General features: G+C 42.7%; 1 protein-coding gene across 3 annotated transcripts in view; it reads right to left on the reverse strand.

The window, feature by feature from the left end:
• Window positions 1-15,973, reverse strand: part of LOC138589450 (ankyrin repeat and SAM domain-containing protein 1A-like) — a 74,223-nt gene that overhangs the window by 22,798 nt on the left and 35,452 nt on the right. For all 3 annotated transcript variants that reach the window (XM_069659729.1, XM_069659728.1, XM_069659727.1), the window contains 2 exons: window positions 13,212-13,690; window positions 501-570 (listed from right to left, as the gene is read on the reverse strand). In XM_069659729.1, coding sequence (XP_069515830.1) covers window positions 501-570; window positions 13,212-13,690 — 549 coding nt within the window. The remainder of the gene's footprint in view (window positions 1-500; window positions 571-13,211; window positions 13,691-15,973) is intronic.

The raw sequence follows: 15,973 nt of genomic DNA on the forward strand, positions 1-15,973 counted from the left end.
TTAGCAAGCTCCCTGGCCTCCGCCAGATGACACAAAGGTTCTCCAGGGTTTTCTTTCAACCATAATGGCATTAGCTCTCCATATTAGCATGATAGGACTAAAGTTGAAAATGGGTGAAGTGGCCCTTTAAGACCAGTATTCCACGTGGTCCGGCCATGATGGCGTTAAAGCAAGCTGGTCTGTGTCACACACAAAAGCAACCACTGCTCTGACATAAGGCCAAGCATAAAGAACCTAAAGTGGCTACCAAATGGGTAATTTAGGGTTTAAACATTTAAACTTTGGCGGTCTGGCAATAAAATTCACAAGAGATTAATAATGCAACAGTGGTGACATTTATAACAAAAAGGAGTTTTAAAGGATAAAAATCTTTGCCCCCTCAAACTTTCAGCATTCATTGATAATTAGTTTTTCAATTTAAAAATTACACTCAATTTTCTTCGTGTTGTTCTCTAATTAAAATTTAACACCATGAAAAGGCAGTGATGATGAAACTCTACCTGGTGTAGCATATTGCTGATCTCTGGAGAAATCGATGCCGGCGCCGATCAGCGTCATGATCTTCTCGATCTGTGGACGGGAACAGAAGAGAGGGATAAGAACCTGCAGGAGCCATCAGAGTTTAGCCTCCACCTTTCACCAGCAATAATACAGAGAAATGCCCTCATCATGCTTTAGATGATAAACCACCAAATGTAACAGATCCCCAACAAGAGGTAATGAGAGTGTTAAAGGTTCCTTAGTCAGTCAGTCCGAGTGGTTTTTACGAAGAGACATAAATAAAAAATGTGAAGGGCATCTTGAGCAATAGCGCCATGGTTGATTGCCTTTATATCTCATTAATGGTCACAACATTACAGCCATTTCTATTAGCTGCTGGCTGCGGGTAGCAATGTCTCATCTGCAGCCAAAACAATACAGACTCAAAGACCCCCTGTCTCAAAGTCTGATGTAAAATATATGAAAGCAAAAGTTGATTAATTCATTCTTTTTCTGCTTCTGTTTCATAAAGTTTTCTCCTATAACACATGTAACAACTATCTATGTCTCAAATAGGGTTAAAAACACAAAGAAGAAAGAGCGATAAATAAAACGGAAAACACGCCCAGATTCCCATGTTTTTTTCGTGCAATAATTCCATGCGTCTCTACATAATGCATGCAGACATTATTAGGGTGTTATCTCCAAGCATAGTCAAGAATATCCAAGTGTCAATCACATGAGGACATGAAGCAGCCGACTGAACGCTGAGGAGCAAAATGACATCACAGAAACATGGCTGCCCCTCACAACAAACCCAGTATGCATGACCACTGGGAGCAGAGTATATAAAGGAGGTACAGGCTGACAGTGCTGCTGCCACACCTGCCAAGGTCTGTCACTCCAACTCTAGATATATACATTGTGTATTGTTGGAAATATTTTGTCTCAAAGTGATTGCAGTGCCACTAGATAGAGAATCATTTCTAAATGTCAAACTGTAAAAGCTCTAAAAGCCTCCAGGCAGGTAATCTTTCCCTATTAGTAAAATTATATAAAGGCAATAAATGCCATCAGGAGACTGATTTGTTGGGTTCTCATCATCAGTCTGTGCGTTTAGCAGAAATGGTTTGCAATGGTCAGAGGAGCAGAGACAGGAATCTTACATTAAAGAAGGATGCATCTATTTAACTGAGCTGCTGTCGGATTGGATAAATTAAAGCTTCTAGACTTGCTTAGAGGAAGAAATGAATAATCACTGAGATTATATCATTTCTAAAGGGTTCGTGAAACCTGAGAGGATCCCATCTACTTCTACACAGAACTCCCCAGAAGAGGACAGAGCCACACCCCCCAAAAAGGACCAGGAGATAATCATATGAAGGTGGACGTCTTACGCTGTCAAAGGAATTAGATCTCCGTTGTTTTGAAGCGGGAGAAGTCGTCGGTTTCTGCTAAGAGAGAATTCAGGGTTTTGTTTGGACTTCCTTCTGTGTACCTACCTACACCTGGCCAGCTAAGGTGGGAAGTTTAAATGCTGGGCCATATTTAAAGAGGGGTTATTATGCTGTTTCACATGTTAATACATATATATAATGTTACAATGTTGGATGTCCAGACTAAACGTGGGTGAAGTTTCAAATCTGTAGGTAAAAGTATGTTGGAGTAATCCCCAGGCTTCTCAGCTCAGTCCGCAGGCTGCTGTGAACGCCAGGTTTCAGACAGTTTTTTCTACACGCAGTGCAGCCTCAGCAGGTTTCAGATTGAGTCGTTCAGGCAGAGGCGGTATGAGGGCCTGCACAGAGCACCAGTGAAAGTAGCTAACTTTAGCGCTAGCTAGGAACTACATCCTGTTTTATCGTATAATATAACACTATCAAAATGTAACGTTAGCATAGAGCCACTTTCTAGCTAACGGTAATATAAGCCAGGAGGTGGCTGAAAGTGAATGTTAGCTTTGTCTGATGGTCAATAATGAGTCATCAAATGTTTTAACTTGAAATATGGCCTACCAGATTTTAAATGTATCTTGTTTAGTTACTGATCAGTCAAAACGCAGTTCTTCCTGGTTTTATACGGCTTAAAACCTTGACATCAAAGAAAAAAGGCTGCCATGTAAATATGGTAACGTCTACGGAAAGAGGATTCTTCAACACAGTTTGTTCAGAAAACAATAAAGTGAATGTAACTGCAACACACTTTTAAATTGAAAACTGTAGATAAAAAAAAGGTGTGTGATGATTAAATGATTGAAGAATCAGTGAAGTTGAAGAGGATGAATAATCCATCAGCCTGAATGTCACACTCTGCAGTATATACTACAGTATGTCACTCACCTAAGAGGAAAAACCTCATTCACGGCAAAGGAAGGATGAGGTGTGAGATGAAGGGCAGCATCAGGATAACATTATTTAAGTTATCCATCTGCCCAATGTTACCTCTCAACACTGTTGATTAAAACACTGCATATCGACCAGATGGCAGATTAGTCACACAAGCTTGACAAATAACCTCCGTCTACCAGCGCCACATGTTCTCTCTATCAGCCTTTACACGAGAAAGTTGATGGTGAATTGGCAGCATTTCTGCTACCTGAGCAGAGACACGGATGAGTCAGCAGAAAAAGAGGGTTTGTATGAGAGTGTCTTTGTGTGCGTCAGGAGTTTTATCGTGCTTGAGAGAATACAAAACAAACTGAAAACATTCTTCACATAGTTTTGAGACAGTATGTCTACAAAAAATACAATGTAATCTATACTAAAACTAGACTGATGTAGGATAAACATTTGGACAACAGCGGAAGCTAGGCTAATAGGCTTGTCCTCATTGGGGGTCCTCATTTTTACTTCTAGTCACTGTTAGCACCATTTAAAGGAACAGTTCAACACTCTGGGACATAAAACTGTTCACATTCTTATATTGAGCTTCATGACGAGATTGACTGCATATCTGTACGGTAAAGAAGCTGTTTGCCAGCAGCTTGTTAGCTTAGCTTAGTATAAAAACTGGAAATGAGCGTAAACAGCTAGCAGAGGTAGGCTAATATTGTGTGCTAACATTAACGTGACACAGCTGGTAATAAAATTTGCCAAAATGTGAAACTAATGCTAACTAATTGTTTTTTGGGCAACTGAGACAAGTAAACACATCATTGTCTTTTTAGCTAATTAGCAAACAGTTGCTTATTTCCACATCCAGCAGTTGAAAATGAAAAAAATAGCTCAGCTGTTTTTGTCACTTTAGCTGCTAAATTCTCCACTATGTTCACAAGCTAGACACAAGCTAGCTATGTCTGTCTTCTCCTTTGTGCTAGTCAGGTAGTGAACAGTGGTTTAGAGCTACCCTATTTCCATGATAGCCAAGTAATGGGCTATAAAGCTCATTAAAGCCTAGTGGAGCTGCAGATTTAGATGATGATACTCTGCAGGTTTGTCACCACGTGCAGCCTCTTTTGCTTTGTCCTTACATGATCATTTGATGTTGGTATTTTAAAAACATTCCTATTAATAAATTAAACGCTTAAATTATAGGACAACAAGCTAGTAGCTGACAAAATAATGAAAACTCGACTTGGCTCGGCATTTCTATTCTCTGTTTGAATGCATCACAGTCTCAACATGTCACCTTTATGTTGCTCTCATAAAGACCTAAATTATTAACCATTGGCCGGGCAAAGCCAATTAGAGTGCTGCAGATGAACACTGGTATCAATCAGAGGTCCAATATGTAAAAGCAGACATACACAGGCCAGCTGTAGCTTCTGTGATAATGAGGACGGGGCAGTGCTATCGCCTCATAAAGAGGCTGAGGACTGCACTCAAGGAAGGATTATGGTCCGGTCAGTGGTGTCACTCCTCAGAAATGAGCAGAGGGGGAACAATGTGGAGCCGTGATCTCCGTCTGACATGTAACTCAGCTGCCAAGTTACATCTCTATTGTAGGGAGAAGAAAATACATGGCTATGTTCCCTCATTGTGCCCCCAGTGCAACATCTGCACCAGCCTCTGGATACCTTTCTGGAAGCCTTGAACTGCGGTATCGCATTTGAAACACAAGCACACTTCAGGTAGGCCTGTTTAAGCACAATGCAAGTGCCATACACACAGCTGCATTCAGTCTTGAGTATCCGCTTTACCTATGCTTTATAATGGAAAAGGGAATACTAGCCGCTCCAGTGCGGTTTGGAAGCAGCTTCCGTGAAAGGCAGGTGTGCTATAGTGTTGGAGCTGAGTAAATATATCCTTATCAGGGGACAGGGCCCAGTGATTTCCTCAAGGTAAAACACATCCACAACAAGAGAAAGCCTCTAAATTTCATGGTTGTGGACTAAGAAGCTCAGTGCCACGAGGATTAATAGAAGGAAGAGAGAGAGGAATGTGTTTTTGTGCTGCAGGATCGAATCAATACAGAGACCTGAAATGGAGAGGCGTCCATTGTGAGAGGAAGAAGGGGATACAATGAGGAGGGTCAGAAGTCATCGGCGAAGGTGGAGGTCAACAGCTGAAGAGCTAGCGGTGATGGGAGATGGTCAGGGTGAGATTAAAGACACATGAACCCATTTATCATGCTTCTCACAGCAGGTCTGCAGCTCTAGGATGACTGACTAGCCTGCTACTTTACCAGGGTTTGAAAACAGAAACCTTTCTTTGATTGTCAGCTATGAGAACGTCGAACAATATGCGTCTCAGAGACGGGGGTTGTTGGAGAGCTTAAGGACGCCTGGCGGAGCTTGCTCAGGGTGAAACAAAAGGTTCCTGCAGAGAGAGCGTGCCCAGACCACCGGCCTCAAATGGGCACGCTGGCACCGAAACAAGGGCTGGATGAAATCTATGGACGAGTGAATGGCATCAAGGGGAACACAAGCACACCATCGGCCAAAGCGGGTGCCAGCACCTCAATGCTACAGCGGGACAAAGCACTGTCAGCAGCACCATCAACATCCTCCTGAAATAGCCCAATGTCATACTTGTGTTTCAAGGAATAATGTCCATCCACACAACTTAAAAACTTTGCAAACTCATCCTCAAATGACATTGTTTTCTCCCAAAAAGTTGAAATCCTTTGTAGAGCTTAAAACAGAAAGGAAGGCAGTTGTCTCCAATGACTTGACTAGACGAACACTAAGCAGTGGCTGCATGTTTCAGCCCCCTGTGGCTCTCCTGTGTTTCCCCCTGGCTGGGTAAGAGAATAGATTTCCCCTGCTGCTTGCACCGGGCCGTGACACACACACACACACCCACAGTTTGGTTTGATCTCAGCAGGTCAAAGCCTTGAAACTTCTCAGTAACAAAACTAGCTATGCAAAATCCAGGAGGAGTTCATGAACGTGGCGAATACAAAAAGGCAAAAGAAATGCTGCATGTAGAGTCTTTAACGCCGCAGAGGATTAACTTTTTGAAGAATACGCCCAAAAGAAAAAGGACAAAATAAAGGAGAGGCTTGAGCTCTTTCTCCCAGTCTATTGTGCTGTATTTAGCAAATAAAGCTTCAATCATCAAACAAGCTTAACATGAAATATAATATCCAAAGGAATTCTAGAAAGCATCAATTATTTTCTCATTCAATTCACTCAAGGCAGGTAGAAGAGATTAATGAGCCTCCGGTGGAGCTGCTGCCTGGAAGGGAATCAATACTCACAAAAGCTGGTTTCATAGTGGCTACTGGATCTGCAGAGTGCGAAGCGAAAACCAAGTTAAAAGTGAAACGGGGGCTGAGGATGGCGGCCCTCTCCTTCTGTCTGTGTCTACAGCTCTCTCTCTCCTCCTCCTCCTCCTCCTCCTCCTCCTCCCATCTGTGGAGCTCAGTGTGCTGCCCCACACAATGTGCCCCCCGGATTGTCATCTTCAGTCTGATCCCAAGGACCACGACCAAGCTGCATTAGCATGCGCTTTACACACCAGCACACACCCCGGAACACACACACACACATACACACTCACTGGGAGCTCCTTAAATGGAGAGATGCATAGGCCAAGACCTCATGCAAGTCAAATCTCCTTGTCTTGAAACCAGGGGCAGAGTATCCCAGGGTGTGTGTAGCTTATGTGAAGAAAAGAAAGGGGGTGAAGGACAGGGACGATTGTGGGAGAACTGGAATATTTAGCAAACCAGAGTAAAAGAAGAAAAAGATGTTTTAAAAAGGGCTGTGTGTGTGTGTGTGTGTGTGTGTGTGTGTGTTAAGGGTTTGATAATGTCCTGGGACCTCTCGCCAAAGTGCTGTCACACAGCTCAGTAGAGTATTTCAGGGCAGCAAGACGTGACCGGCAAAGATGGCTGCCACAGCATCTCAGAAAAGAAACAGTGTAGACGGAGCAACGCGGGCAGACGGGGAGTGAAAAGAGACGGGAGTTTTCTGTTTCCAGCGGACACTCCCGGCATCATTAAAGAGAGTGCAGGCTGGGTTACGCCCAATCAAACTTTAACTACTTTGCCCACACACTCCGCTCATTTGCTATGCACTTTACATCGACAGTGTGAATATTTCCATTTCAAGCGAGTGCAGGCTTATTCCCTGAAAGGAGAGGGGAGAAGAAAGATGCAGGGCTCTTTTTATTTTTTCTTGCTTTGAGTGCAGAACTCCCAGGCATCGAAGTCGCTATTCAAGTGAGAAGAAATGAGCCTCTGAGTTCATTAACATTAACTAAGGCTGCTAAATTGGACAAAAGAAACTGCCTGGTAATATCTGCTTCAAGAATCCTTTCAGGCTGCCAACAAAGGATGATAATAAACATCTGATTACTGTCAGATGCAACAGAAATAGTGAGTAAAGATCTAAATCATGCAATCACTTTGGAGTTCTTACTGCAGCCTGCAGTGGGGCTTTCCTTTCCATGTATTGCAGCTTGTACATTATGGATATATTCAAGCTGCCTTGTGCAGTCTACAGTCTGAACAGTCGGACAGGGAGCATGACAAGGACCCTGCACAAACATGAGATCAATCAGAAGCTCCTCTGAGATAGAAACACATTTTATTCTGTTCTGACATCAAAAGAATATATTTTCAAGGTCAAACGCAACGCTACTGTTATCCCAAAACAATTTCATTTTGAGGCCGACAGAAAGGAGAGTAAATAAACTCCACTCCCGTGGGATGAATGAATAATTAAGGATGAATTGTGATGCTCTTTGCCAGCAGCCTACTTTAAGATTTCAAAGAAGCTTTCAGGCATTGAGATGGACTTAAAGCCGGCCAGTCCACTCAGTAACACACACTAGTGTAGTGTGTATACAGTAAATGAGGCCATTGCCTGAAGTGTATCTGCTTTTCACTGATTAGATCCAATAATACAACCTGTTCTCCCGCCTCATGGGAGGACAGCGATACCTTCTGTTTCCTCCTCCTATAGCTTTTTACTTTTACAACCAGATCAATCCTCAACCCAATCAGTTCATCTGTGCAAAAGACGACAAAGCAGGTACAGGGTTACTGACTGCTGAGAGCTCCAGGGAAGAGCAGAAATCTCCAATAACCAAGTAATGTCATCCTGCCTTGTGTTAGTCCTGTCACTCTCCCAAAGGCTACATCCCCAGGATACAGTCAGAGGAGGTGAGGGGTGTTCTTTAATCTGGATAATGAGACTGCACAGTGCCCTGCCTGTGACCAGAGAGTCTGTAAAGGGGAACTTTAAGATTCAAGCACTCAAAATGTTCCCGTTTATAACCCAACGCGAGCCCAATGTTCTGCTGCAGAAGGACGACAACGTCTCAGGAGAAGTGTCAGAACTTTCCTGTGTGTCTCTGCCATTAAAAGGGAATCACTTGGAGGATTTTTGACTTTTAAAAAGGGCAACAAGTGAAGGATAATATCTAAAATGAGTCCCCACTTTAGGGTGTGGTGCATTTTGATTGTAGTTGTATTAAAGCTAGAGCGACAAGGTCAACCAGGCCATTATTAGCTCATAGCAGATACAGATTAGAGGCCGGTGAATGCAGAAGTGTTCACCTAGGTTTGTGGTGATTAAGAGAGTCTCCCTATTTCATAGTTTGTCCACCAGAGAGCACTGACATGTTGGAAGATTACCTGCTTTGTATGAAAGGATCCACATGATTTTTTTTTAGGCAGAGACTGTTATTTGTTTAATGATAAAGCAGCCTTTTTTCATTTTCTTCACAACCTATAACACAATGTCATATTTCTAATAAAGCTCACTTAAATAAGCCTTTTTAACAATTGTAACCACAGAATCTACTTTGCAGGACCTAATTTAATCTGCTATTTTAACAGGATTGCAAAAATATCTTTTTTCATCTGAGGATAAAAAAGGGAAGCAGAACGCAGGAGCCAGGTTTTTGACCACCACGAGAATAAGAGATATAACGTTACAAATCGATTTGCTTTAATAAACTGACCTCAATATTTTAGAATATTTTTTGGAGTCCTTCGACTCATTTACACAGCCTTACATAATAAACAGTAGCATTGAATTATGTCTGAAGACAAACTCTCAGATGTTCCACTACCTTTCTTTTAAAAGCACCAAGTGTCCAGTAGAAAATCTGGTGATGCTGTTTTCTGTTTTTTTGGCCCTAAACGCTTAAATCAAAGAACGGCAAACTTAATTGGAATTTTTAAAAGGCTTTCAATGTATTATTAATGTTTTTCTTATCAAAAGACAATGATTTTGTTTTTTTATCTCGACATGTTTCGACTGCTGTCTTCCTGAAGTCTTCCTCAGAGGAGTCACATGATGTTGCTGTGACGTGTCTTATCAGCTGTTGTTTATGCAGATGTGATCGTCCTGTCAAATGTGACAGGACGATCACACGCTGTCCCACCGTTTCCTGAGAACAGCATCCCAAGTGTGGGACAACATATATGCCCCCTCCTCCCGGCTTTCAATGTAATTTGGCTTTTATTTGTGTCAAGTTTACAAGTATCATTTTTAATGTTTAATATTATTGCATCGTTTATTGGAATCAAACTTATCTCCTATGGATGGCTATTTTGCTATTTTTCCCTTATTTTCATTGTTTATTTATTTATTTAACTTGCCACTCTTCTCTTGTGGACAAACTATAACAGTTCTTTTGTATCTCGTTGCTTCATTTAATTTTCTCAACATTTATTGAATGACATTCAGATTCCATCTTTGGGTTAGGCTCTGATCACTACAGTGTCCAGGATATCCTTAAGAAGCCAACAGAACAAGCACAACCTGTGGTATTGCTTGTATTTAACACTATAATAAAAGTCACTGCACACAGAGAAGAACTGAAGGTCAGTCTTTGTTAGTTACTTTAGTCAAATACTACCTTCAATTTCCACTGAGTGTCTCCTTGGCAGACTTTGAACAAACAATAAACTGAAGTTATGTTGTTGGTGTTTGCGAACGTCTGGCCATGCTGAGGCAGATCAAGGCGAAAAACCTTCACAGCTATAAAATCCCAAAGACAAGGTTACAATGACTGTACTGACTGTAGCGCATGAGTCACTCTGCCGAGGTGTTGTGCTTTGCCTTCAGGCTGGAAAAATGTGCTGAACTTTGACGAGCCGCTGTAAGAGGCCTTGTGTACTGGCACCTTCTCCATCTGAGTGTTGACGGGAGTATTTCCAGACAGAACAAACAGCCGGCCAATTTGCTGTCATGCATAAATGCCCCTCAGAAAGACCTCCTGAACTACAGCCTCCTTGATGTGGGTTTGTTATTACTGTTATCAGTGAGCATAGAAGTGCAGTGATAACAACACGACAGCTGGCACAGTTTTATTGCTGCACGCGACCGAAATAAAGAATACAGCCTGACTGATAAATCAGACAACTGAAATTATCAACCTGATATTGGCCTATCACAGATATATCAGTATTTATGTTTGCTGATATGCACCGATATGAAAACTATGTCTCCATCCATCCATCTATTTTCTTCCGCTTACCCAGGGTCGGGTCGCGGTGGCGGCAGGCTAAAAAAGTTGTTGCTAAGGACACGTCCCTCACGCTAGCAACATTTTCCAGCTCATCCTAGGGGATTACAAGGGCATTCCCAGGCCAGGGGGGATAAATAACCACACCAACGAGCTTCTTCTCCCGGTTGGACACACCCAGGAGGCATCCTAACCAGATGCCTGAACCTCGTCAACTGACTTATTTCAATGCGAAGGAGTAGCGGCTTTACTCCGCGCTCCTTTTGGATGTCAGAGCTTTTATATTTACTTTAATTATTTGTTTAAGAAAATGTTCATTCCAGCTTCATGATTTACCAGCTGACCTATCAGTAACTGGTGAAAAATGTCTCTCTAAATTGGTATCAGTATCGGTAAAAAAAACAATCCCACATCAGTCAGGCGCTTATAAATAATACAGTCACACTTTCAGTAGAGAGTAGTAATGAGCTAATTGGAGAATTGAAAAGGAAAACAATGGCTAATGAGAGGGTCATATTGCACTAAACCCAAATGTTTCAACAATAATAAATTATTCAGCTACTATTGTGTGTTGTGTAGTCCCAAACACAGCTCAGATTGAGCAACAAAAAACAAGACAGCCATCAACAGTCAAATAACTGCATTAGTGACACTTGTCAATAACCTGTCTAAGCTAGTAGATATATTATGTCATTCCTTAATATCCCTGTATACCCTTCTACAAATAAGGCCAGCTCTCTGAATATTTAAGAGGTTAGAGAGGTTATAGAAGAAGTGTTCGATTCTGACCACCCGCATACGAGATATCGACCTCAAAGCCGCCTTTATCTCATCTCACTGAAGCTGTTGTGATAGCCTCATGTAAAGGAACACTAGGCAGCAATACGATCTCCTCCTCACCGTGGAGCGAGAGCATTAGCAGTGCTATCTGAGCCCATGATTTGCTCATCTGGCATCATAAAATGTAAGTCATCTCTCATGGACTACTAGGCTGCACAAAAAGATGAATGTTTCCAGCCACAGAAACCGAGCAGAATACTAACAATGTGAGGAGGAAATTACTGAGACGGTAATTGAGAAGCTTGGAGGATATCATTAATCCTTCTCACAATAAGAGGATTGTTATAGGATAATGGTGAAAGAGCATAAAAGCTGTGTATACTTCTGCTCAGTCTTTGTTATATTGGCTCTAATCTCACAGTCCATTAAATTAATATAGTGTTGAAAATATGCTGAGCTGACTGTCATGCTGTTTGTCAAGCAGCAGGCTCTAATAAAATAAGAAAAAGAGGCACTTTTCCCCCTGAAATAATCAAATATTTGTTCAATGTTCTGTGTGTTGTTGTGTTTGTATGATTGGTTGACTCAGGTCAGTTTCTGAAGCGTTTGCAAGAGAAGGAGAAAAGAGCTGAAGTGAGACAGATCTGCAGCTCGTATGTTCCGTCTGAATCTCAATTTCCAAATCTCTAAGTCTTGTCTTAACGCCCAGATTCTCAGCTGTTTTATCCCCATCTCCTTGTCTCGTCTAATCTCCTCCCTCCCTGGCTCTGCTCAGCTCTTTATCTACATCCCAGACAAAGCATTAAAGTGCTGAATGGAGAGGGGTATATTTAGTTATGAATATCTTCAACAAGACAGGCTTGCAAAATTGCCTAAAATTTTCAATTTCAGAGCGCTACTCACCGGCGCTTACTGTTGCTAGGTTACGAGCTGGCGGCACTTCCGCTTCCCTCGGTAGTGATCGTTAAGTGTGTTTTAAATTGCTCCGTATGCTTAATATTTGCTGTTATTCACGGTAATTTTTACAAAGAAAACATAAAAACAATGTAAAGGAACCGTGTCCTGGCGTTAGCAGCAGCTATACACCTGGAAAGCGTACCCGAAACGAAAGGATTAGCTTCTCCTCCGCCATTGTTGTTGACAAAGTTGATATCTCAAGTCCCGCCCCTTCTTGATATTGATTGGTCGATGAAGAAGTGACATTGACGAGCGCGGCGGTGTTTGAAAGTTTAACTATTTTCAACTGAGAGCACCGAGAGAGCAGCGACAAAAGACAGCTGACGCCGAGGACGCTGAAAACGCTGAACTGTACTGGTTTTGTATAGAAAATAGGCACTGCCAGAGTTGGTGGAGTTGGTGGTGCCAGAGTTGGTGCACACTGGTCCTATTGCAACGTGGTTTTTAAAGTGAAAATACACGTCTACATAAAATAACCTAAATGCTTAACCACTCTCTCCATCACAGCGGTTGTATTTGCTGAGGGTTTGTGTTGTGTTTTGTGTCAACAAGGTAGAGCTAAAATTGCAGCGTGTTCCCCCTCAGGAAGGAATGTCGCTACAGAAAACAGAGCTGTTTACAGTTGAGACTGAGGATTTCATTCAATCTGTGTTGTTGTTGTGGACAAATATCTTGTTGTTTCTGCACAAGCACAAGCTGACTTGGGCCTAACATGGGGACACAAGAGGAGTTCCAGACAATATGCTCATAAATCTTGCATATTTTTGGTTCATGCTTGAAAAAATACAGCTGGAATAAGAGATTGAACTTTGGTACGTTTGGTATGTTGAGATATTCTATTGTAGAAGGGCTTCAAAATAAATGTGTTACACATAATATTCATCTGTGTTAGGTTCTGATTAGTGTCATGTTTGTCTGTCTTTTAAGTACGTTTTGTTCAATTGTTTTTTTTCCGACATTCTGGTGAGGCATCTCATAGTTAAACTATAGAGGAAACTGTTGAATTTGAACTTATAAAACCTTTAAAAAAAACATTTATGTCAAAATTAGCCTATAGTCTACAGCATTGCTTCGTACAGTACTATAAGCAAAGGCTAGACCACCAAAAAGGTGAGACTTTACAACACTTACCTCATCCCATTCTGAGGTGAAAGAGGGAGATTTCTCCAGCCTCTTCTTGCCAGTGCTACAGTTAGAAACAGATTCGCTCCGGTTACCCAATCCTCCGTCCTCCTCACTAGGAGGCGACACCAGCAGGTCCGAGTCAGATTTGGAGAGGCTACGTGCCAGCTTCAGGTCTCCAGGAGGACGCATCCTAACGGCAGCCCCTGCCCCTGAGTCCCTGGGCTCCTTGTTCACAGTTGCATAAATTGCTTTTGGATCACAGTCTGTCAGGATGGCGGCCATGCTGGGACGGCTGGGCGGCGGTGCTGCTGCTCCTGCTTTTGCTACTTCCTCTTTTACTTTGGCGGGCTTTTTTGATTCTGGCTGGCCACCCGGAATCCTGAAGGGCTGCTCACTGCAGTCGAAGACAGGAGAGGATCCGTGGAGGAGGCCGGTGAACTGCTCCGGTACACCTGCTCCTTGATCCTGGCTGAGCTCGGAGTTATCTAGAGGAAGAGACAAGGAAACAGGCAGTGAAGAAATGGAAAAGTTTGAAAAAGAGAAGAGTTCGTGAGGGCTCAAATGTGGACCTCTAACTGAGGGGCAGATTCTTAAAGCAGGGCTAATAAGAAACCTCCCACACAAGCTTAGAAACAGATCTGTAATTGTTTCCTACCAGGAGTGACGGAGAGAAAAAGAGGGAGAGAAGGAGTGAGGAGAAGGCGTATGTTGGCTGGAGAAATAACAGAATTCCTAACCCAGCTTGCAGCCGTGTGACGACTCTCTGCTGGTGCTTCAGCGCCTGTGTTTCATAACACGGAGCTGAAGCTTGTCATCTTTGCGACCAGCCTCACATCACAGGCCCGCGTGTCTGTTAGGTTGCTTTTTTTTACCAAAATGACACAGCAGTAAGACTTCCCCCTAAGCTACTGACTAATCACTCGCACAGCTACTACCACCGACTACAGACACGACAAACATGACAGAATATGACTTAAAAATACCACTAAGAGGGGTGAAACTTACATCAGCTGTCTTCTCCAACAAAAACAGCTCTTTAATGAGAGCAAACGACGAGAGCAATTAAAAACAATTAGATCCTCCTCCTCCCTCTCTCAGAGGAATTACTGCCACCTAAGCCTCTTTTCTGCAATCAAATCAGCCGCGGGATATCAGCGCCAACGCAACGACTTCAGAAAACTCACATCAGCCTGTGTGGTCCTTCAGGCATCTTCCTTTGCACCGTGCTGATGCGTGTTGTTGACTGCCGTGTGACCAGCAGTCCTCTGTGTTTTCTAGCTTCTAATTCTAGACTCTAATGGGGGCTCAGGAATGGAAATTTGAATCACCCTATCCTCCAGCAAGCCAGACTCCTGATAATTAGCTGTGTGACACATGGTGAAGGAGTGTGTGTGCAGGGGACGGGTGTGTGTGTGTGGACTGTCTCTGCCAGGGTGACAGGGTCAGGGTGTTTGGTGACAGGGAATCTGGGGCAGAGACACCACAGGAAAAGTAGTGACCTGTTGCAGCACTTTGTTTGTCCTTCACAGAAGAGTTTCTTCTAACAATTTGTGTCTCTAGTATCTCTCAACCTGCTGCTTTGAGAGGGAAAACATCAAAAGAAGCTAGCTGTGAAGGAGTCATATCAACAGAACATGAAGGGGGGGGAAGCGAACCACTTAAATGTTTGACACGCAAACTGAAACTGCCCCATTACCATCTCAGGGGCCATTTGCAGTGCCCAACAACGCCCTGAACTCCCTTCTCACAAGTGTCTGAATACAAAAAAAAAAGTGTGTGTGTGGGTGTTTGTGTGTGTTATAAGAGGTGAGTGAGTGTACTGTGCGCATATGTCAGGACCACAGCCAAACACCCACCCTCTCCTGGCAGCTGAGGAGTGTGAACGCCCTATGAGAACATCAATGTGCTTCCAACAATCTCACACGGTGTTAACCCTCGCTGAGACCACTGAAACCCCCGGCTCACACAGCTGTACGGTGGAAAAAATGTGTACAGACACAATCTGCTGTTATTGCAGCTCTTATGGATGGGTGAGGTCACCGCAGAGGTGCGTTGTGTATTTCATTTGGCAGCGACGGATCCATGTCTTACTAGTGATGTCATGTTTGTTTTGCAGCCAGTGCTGGCTGTCACTCCAACATGGACACACTCCAAAGCCGGTTCACGCTCTGCTGGTGGCGACTCTGCTCTGTTTTTAATGTAGGTTTAAAGGCAATTTTAACTCTCAGTCAATAAGGAACTAAAGGAAATTGATATTTCGACATTTACGGAAAAGCGGGTAAACAAATAGTGACAGTCAATAAAGACCTATAGTCCCTCTTCTCATCAACAGCATACACGTAAACACAATGAACCATAACATACATATAACATTTGTTAAAACACACACATAAAACTTAGGCTGCAACTAAAGATTAATTTAATTTTTGATTATTCTGCATATTGTTTTCATGATTAATCGATTCCAAGAGCTTAAAGTGACGTCTTTAAATTGCCTCTTTCGTCCACAACAGTCTGAAACCCAAAGAAACTTCCTTCAGCGTCAGAAATGTCAAAGAAAAGCAGCAAATTCTCACATTTAAAGACCAGTTCAGTCATGTTTTAAGACATAAAATACTGTTGTCTTTTCTGCAAAATACATTTAATGACCTTGTAAAATCCCCTCAAGGCATCTCCTCCTTCTCCCTCATTAAAAATTCCTGAATCTGCAGAGTCCCCCCCGAAACTATATTTCTCCCTTCGTAAAATTACAAACGCAAACAAAACAC

The sequence above is a fragment of the Semicossyphus pulcher genome, unplaced genomic scaffold (genome assembly GCF_022749685.1).
Source record: "Semicossyphus pulcher isolate SPU_LCO1_2020_fin unplaced genomic scaffold, fSemPul1.0.p SCAF_13, whole genome shotgun sequence".
Classification (NCBI taxonomy): Eukaryota; Metazoa; Chordata; class Actinopteri; order Labriformes; family Labridae; genus Semicossyphus; species Semicossyphus pulcher.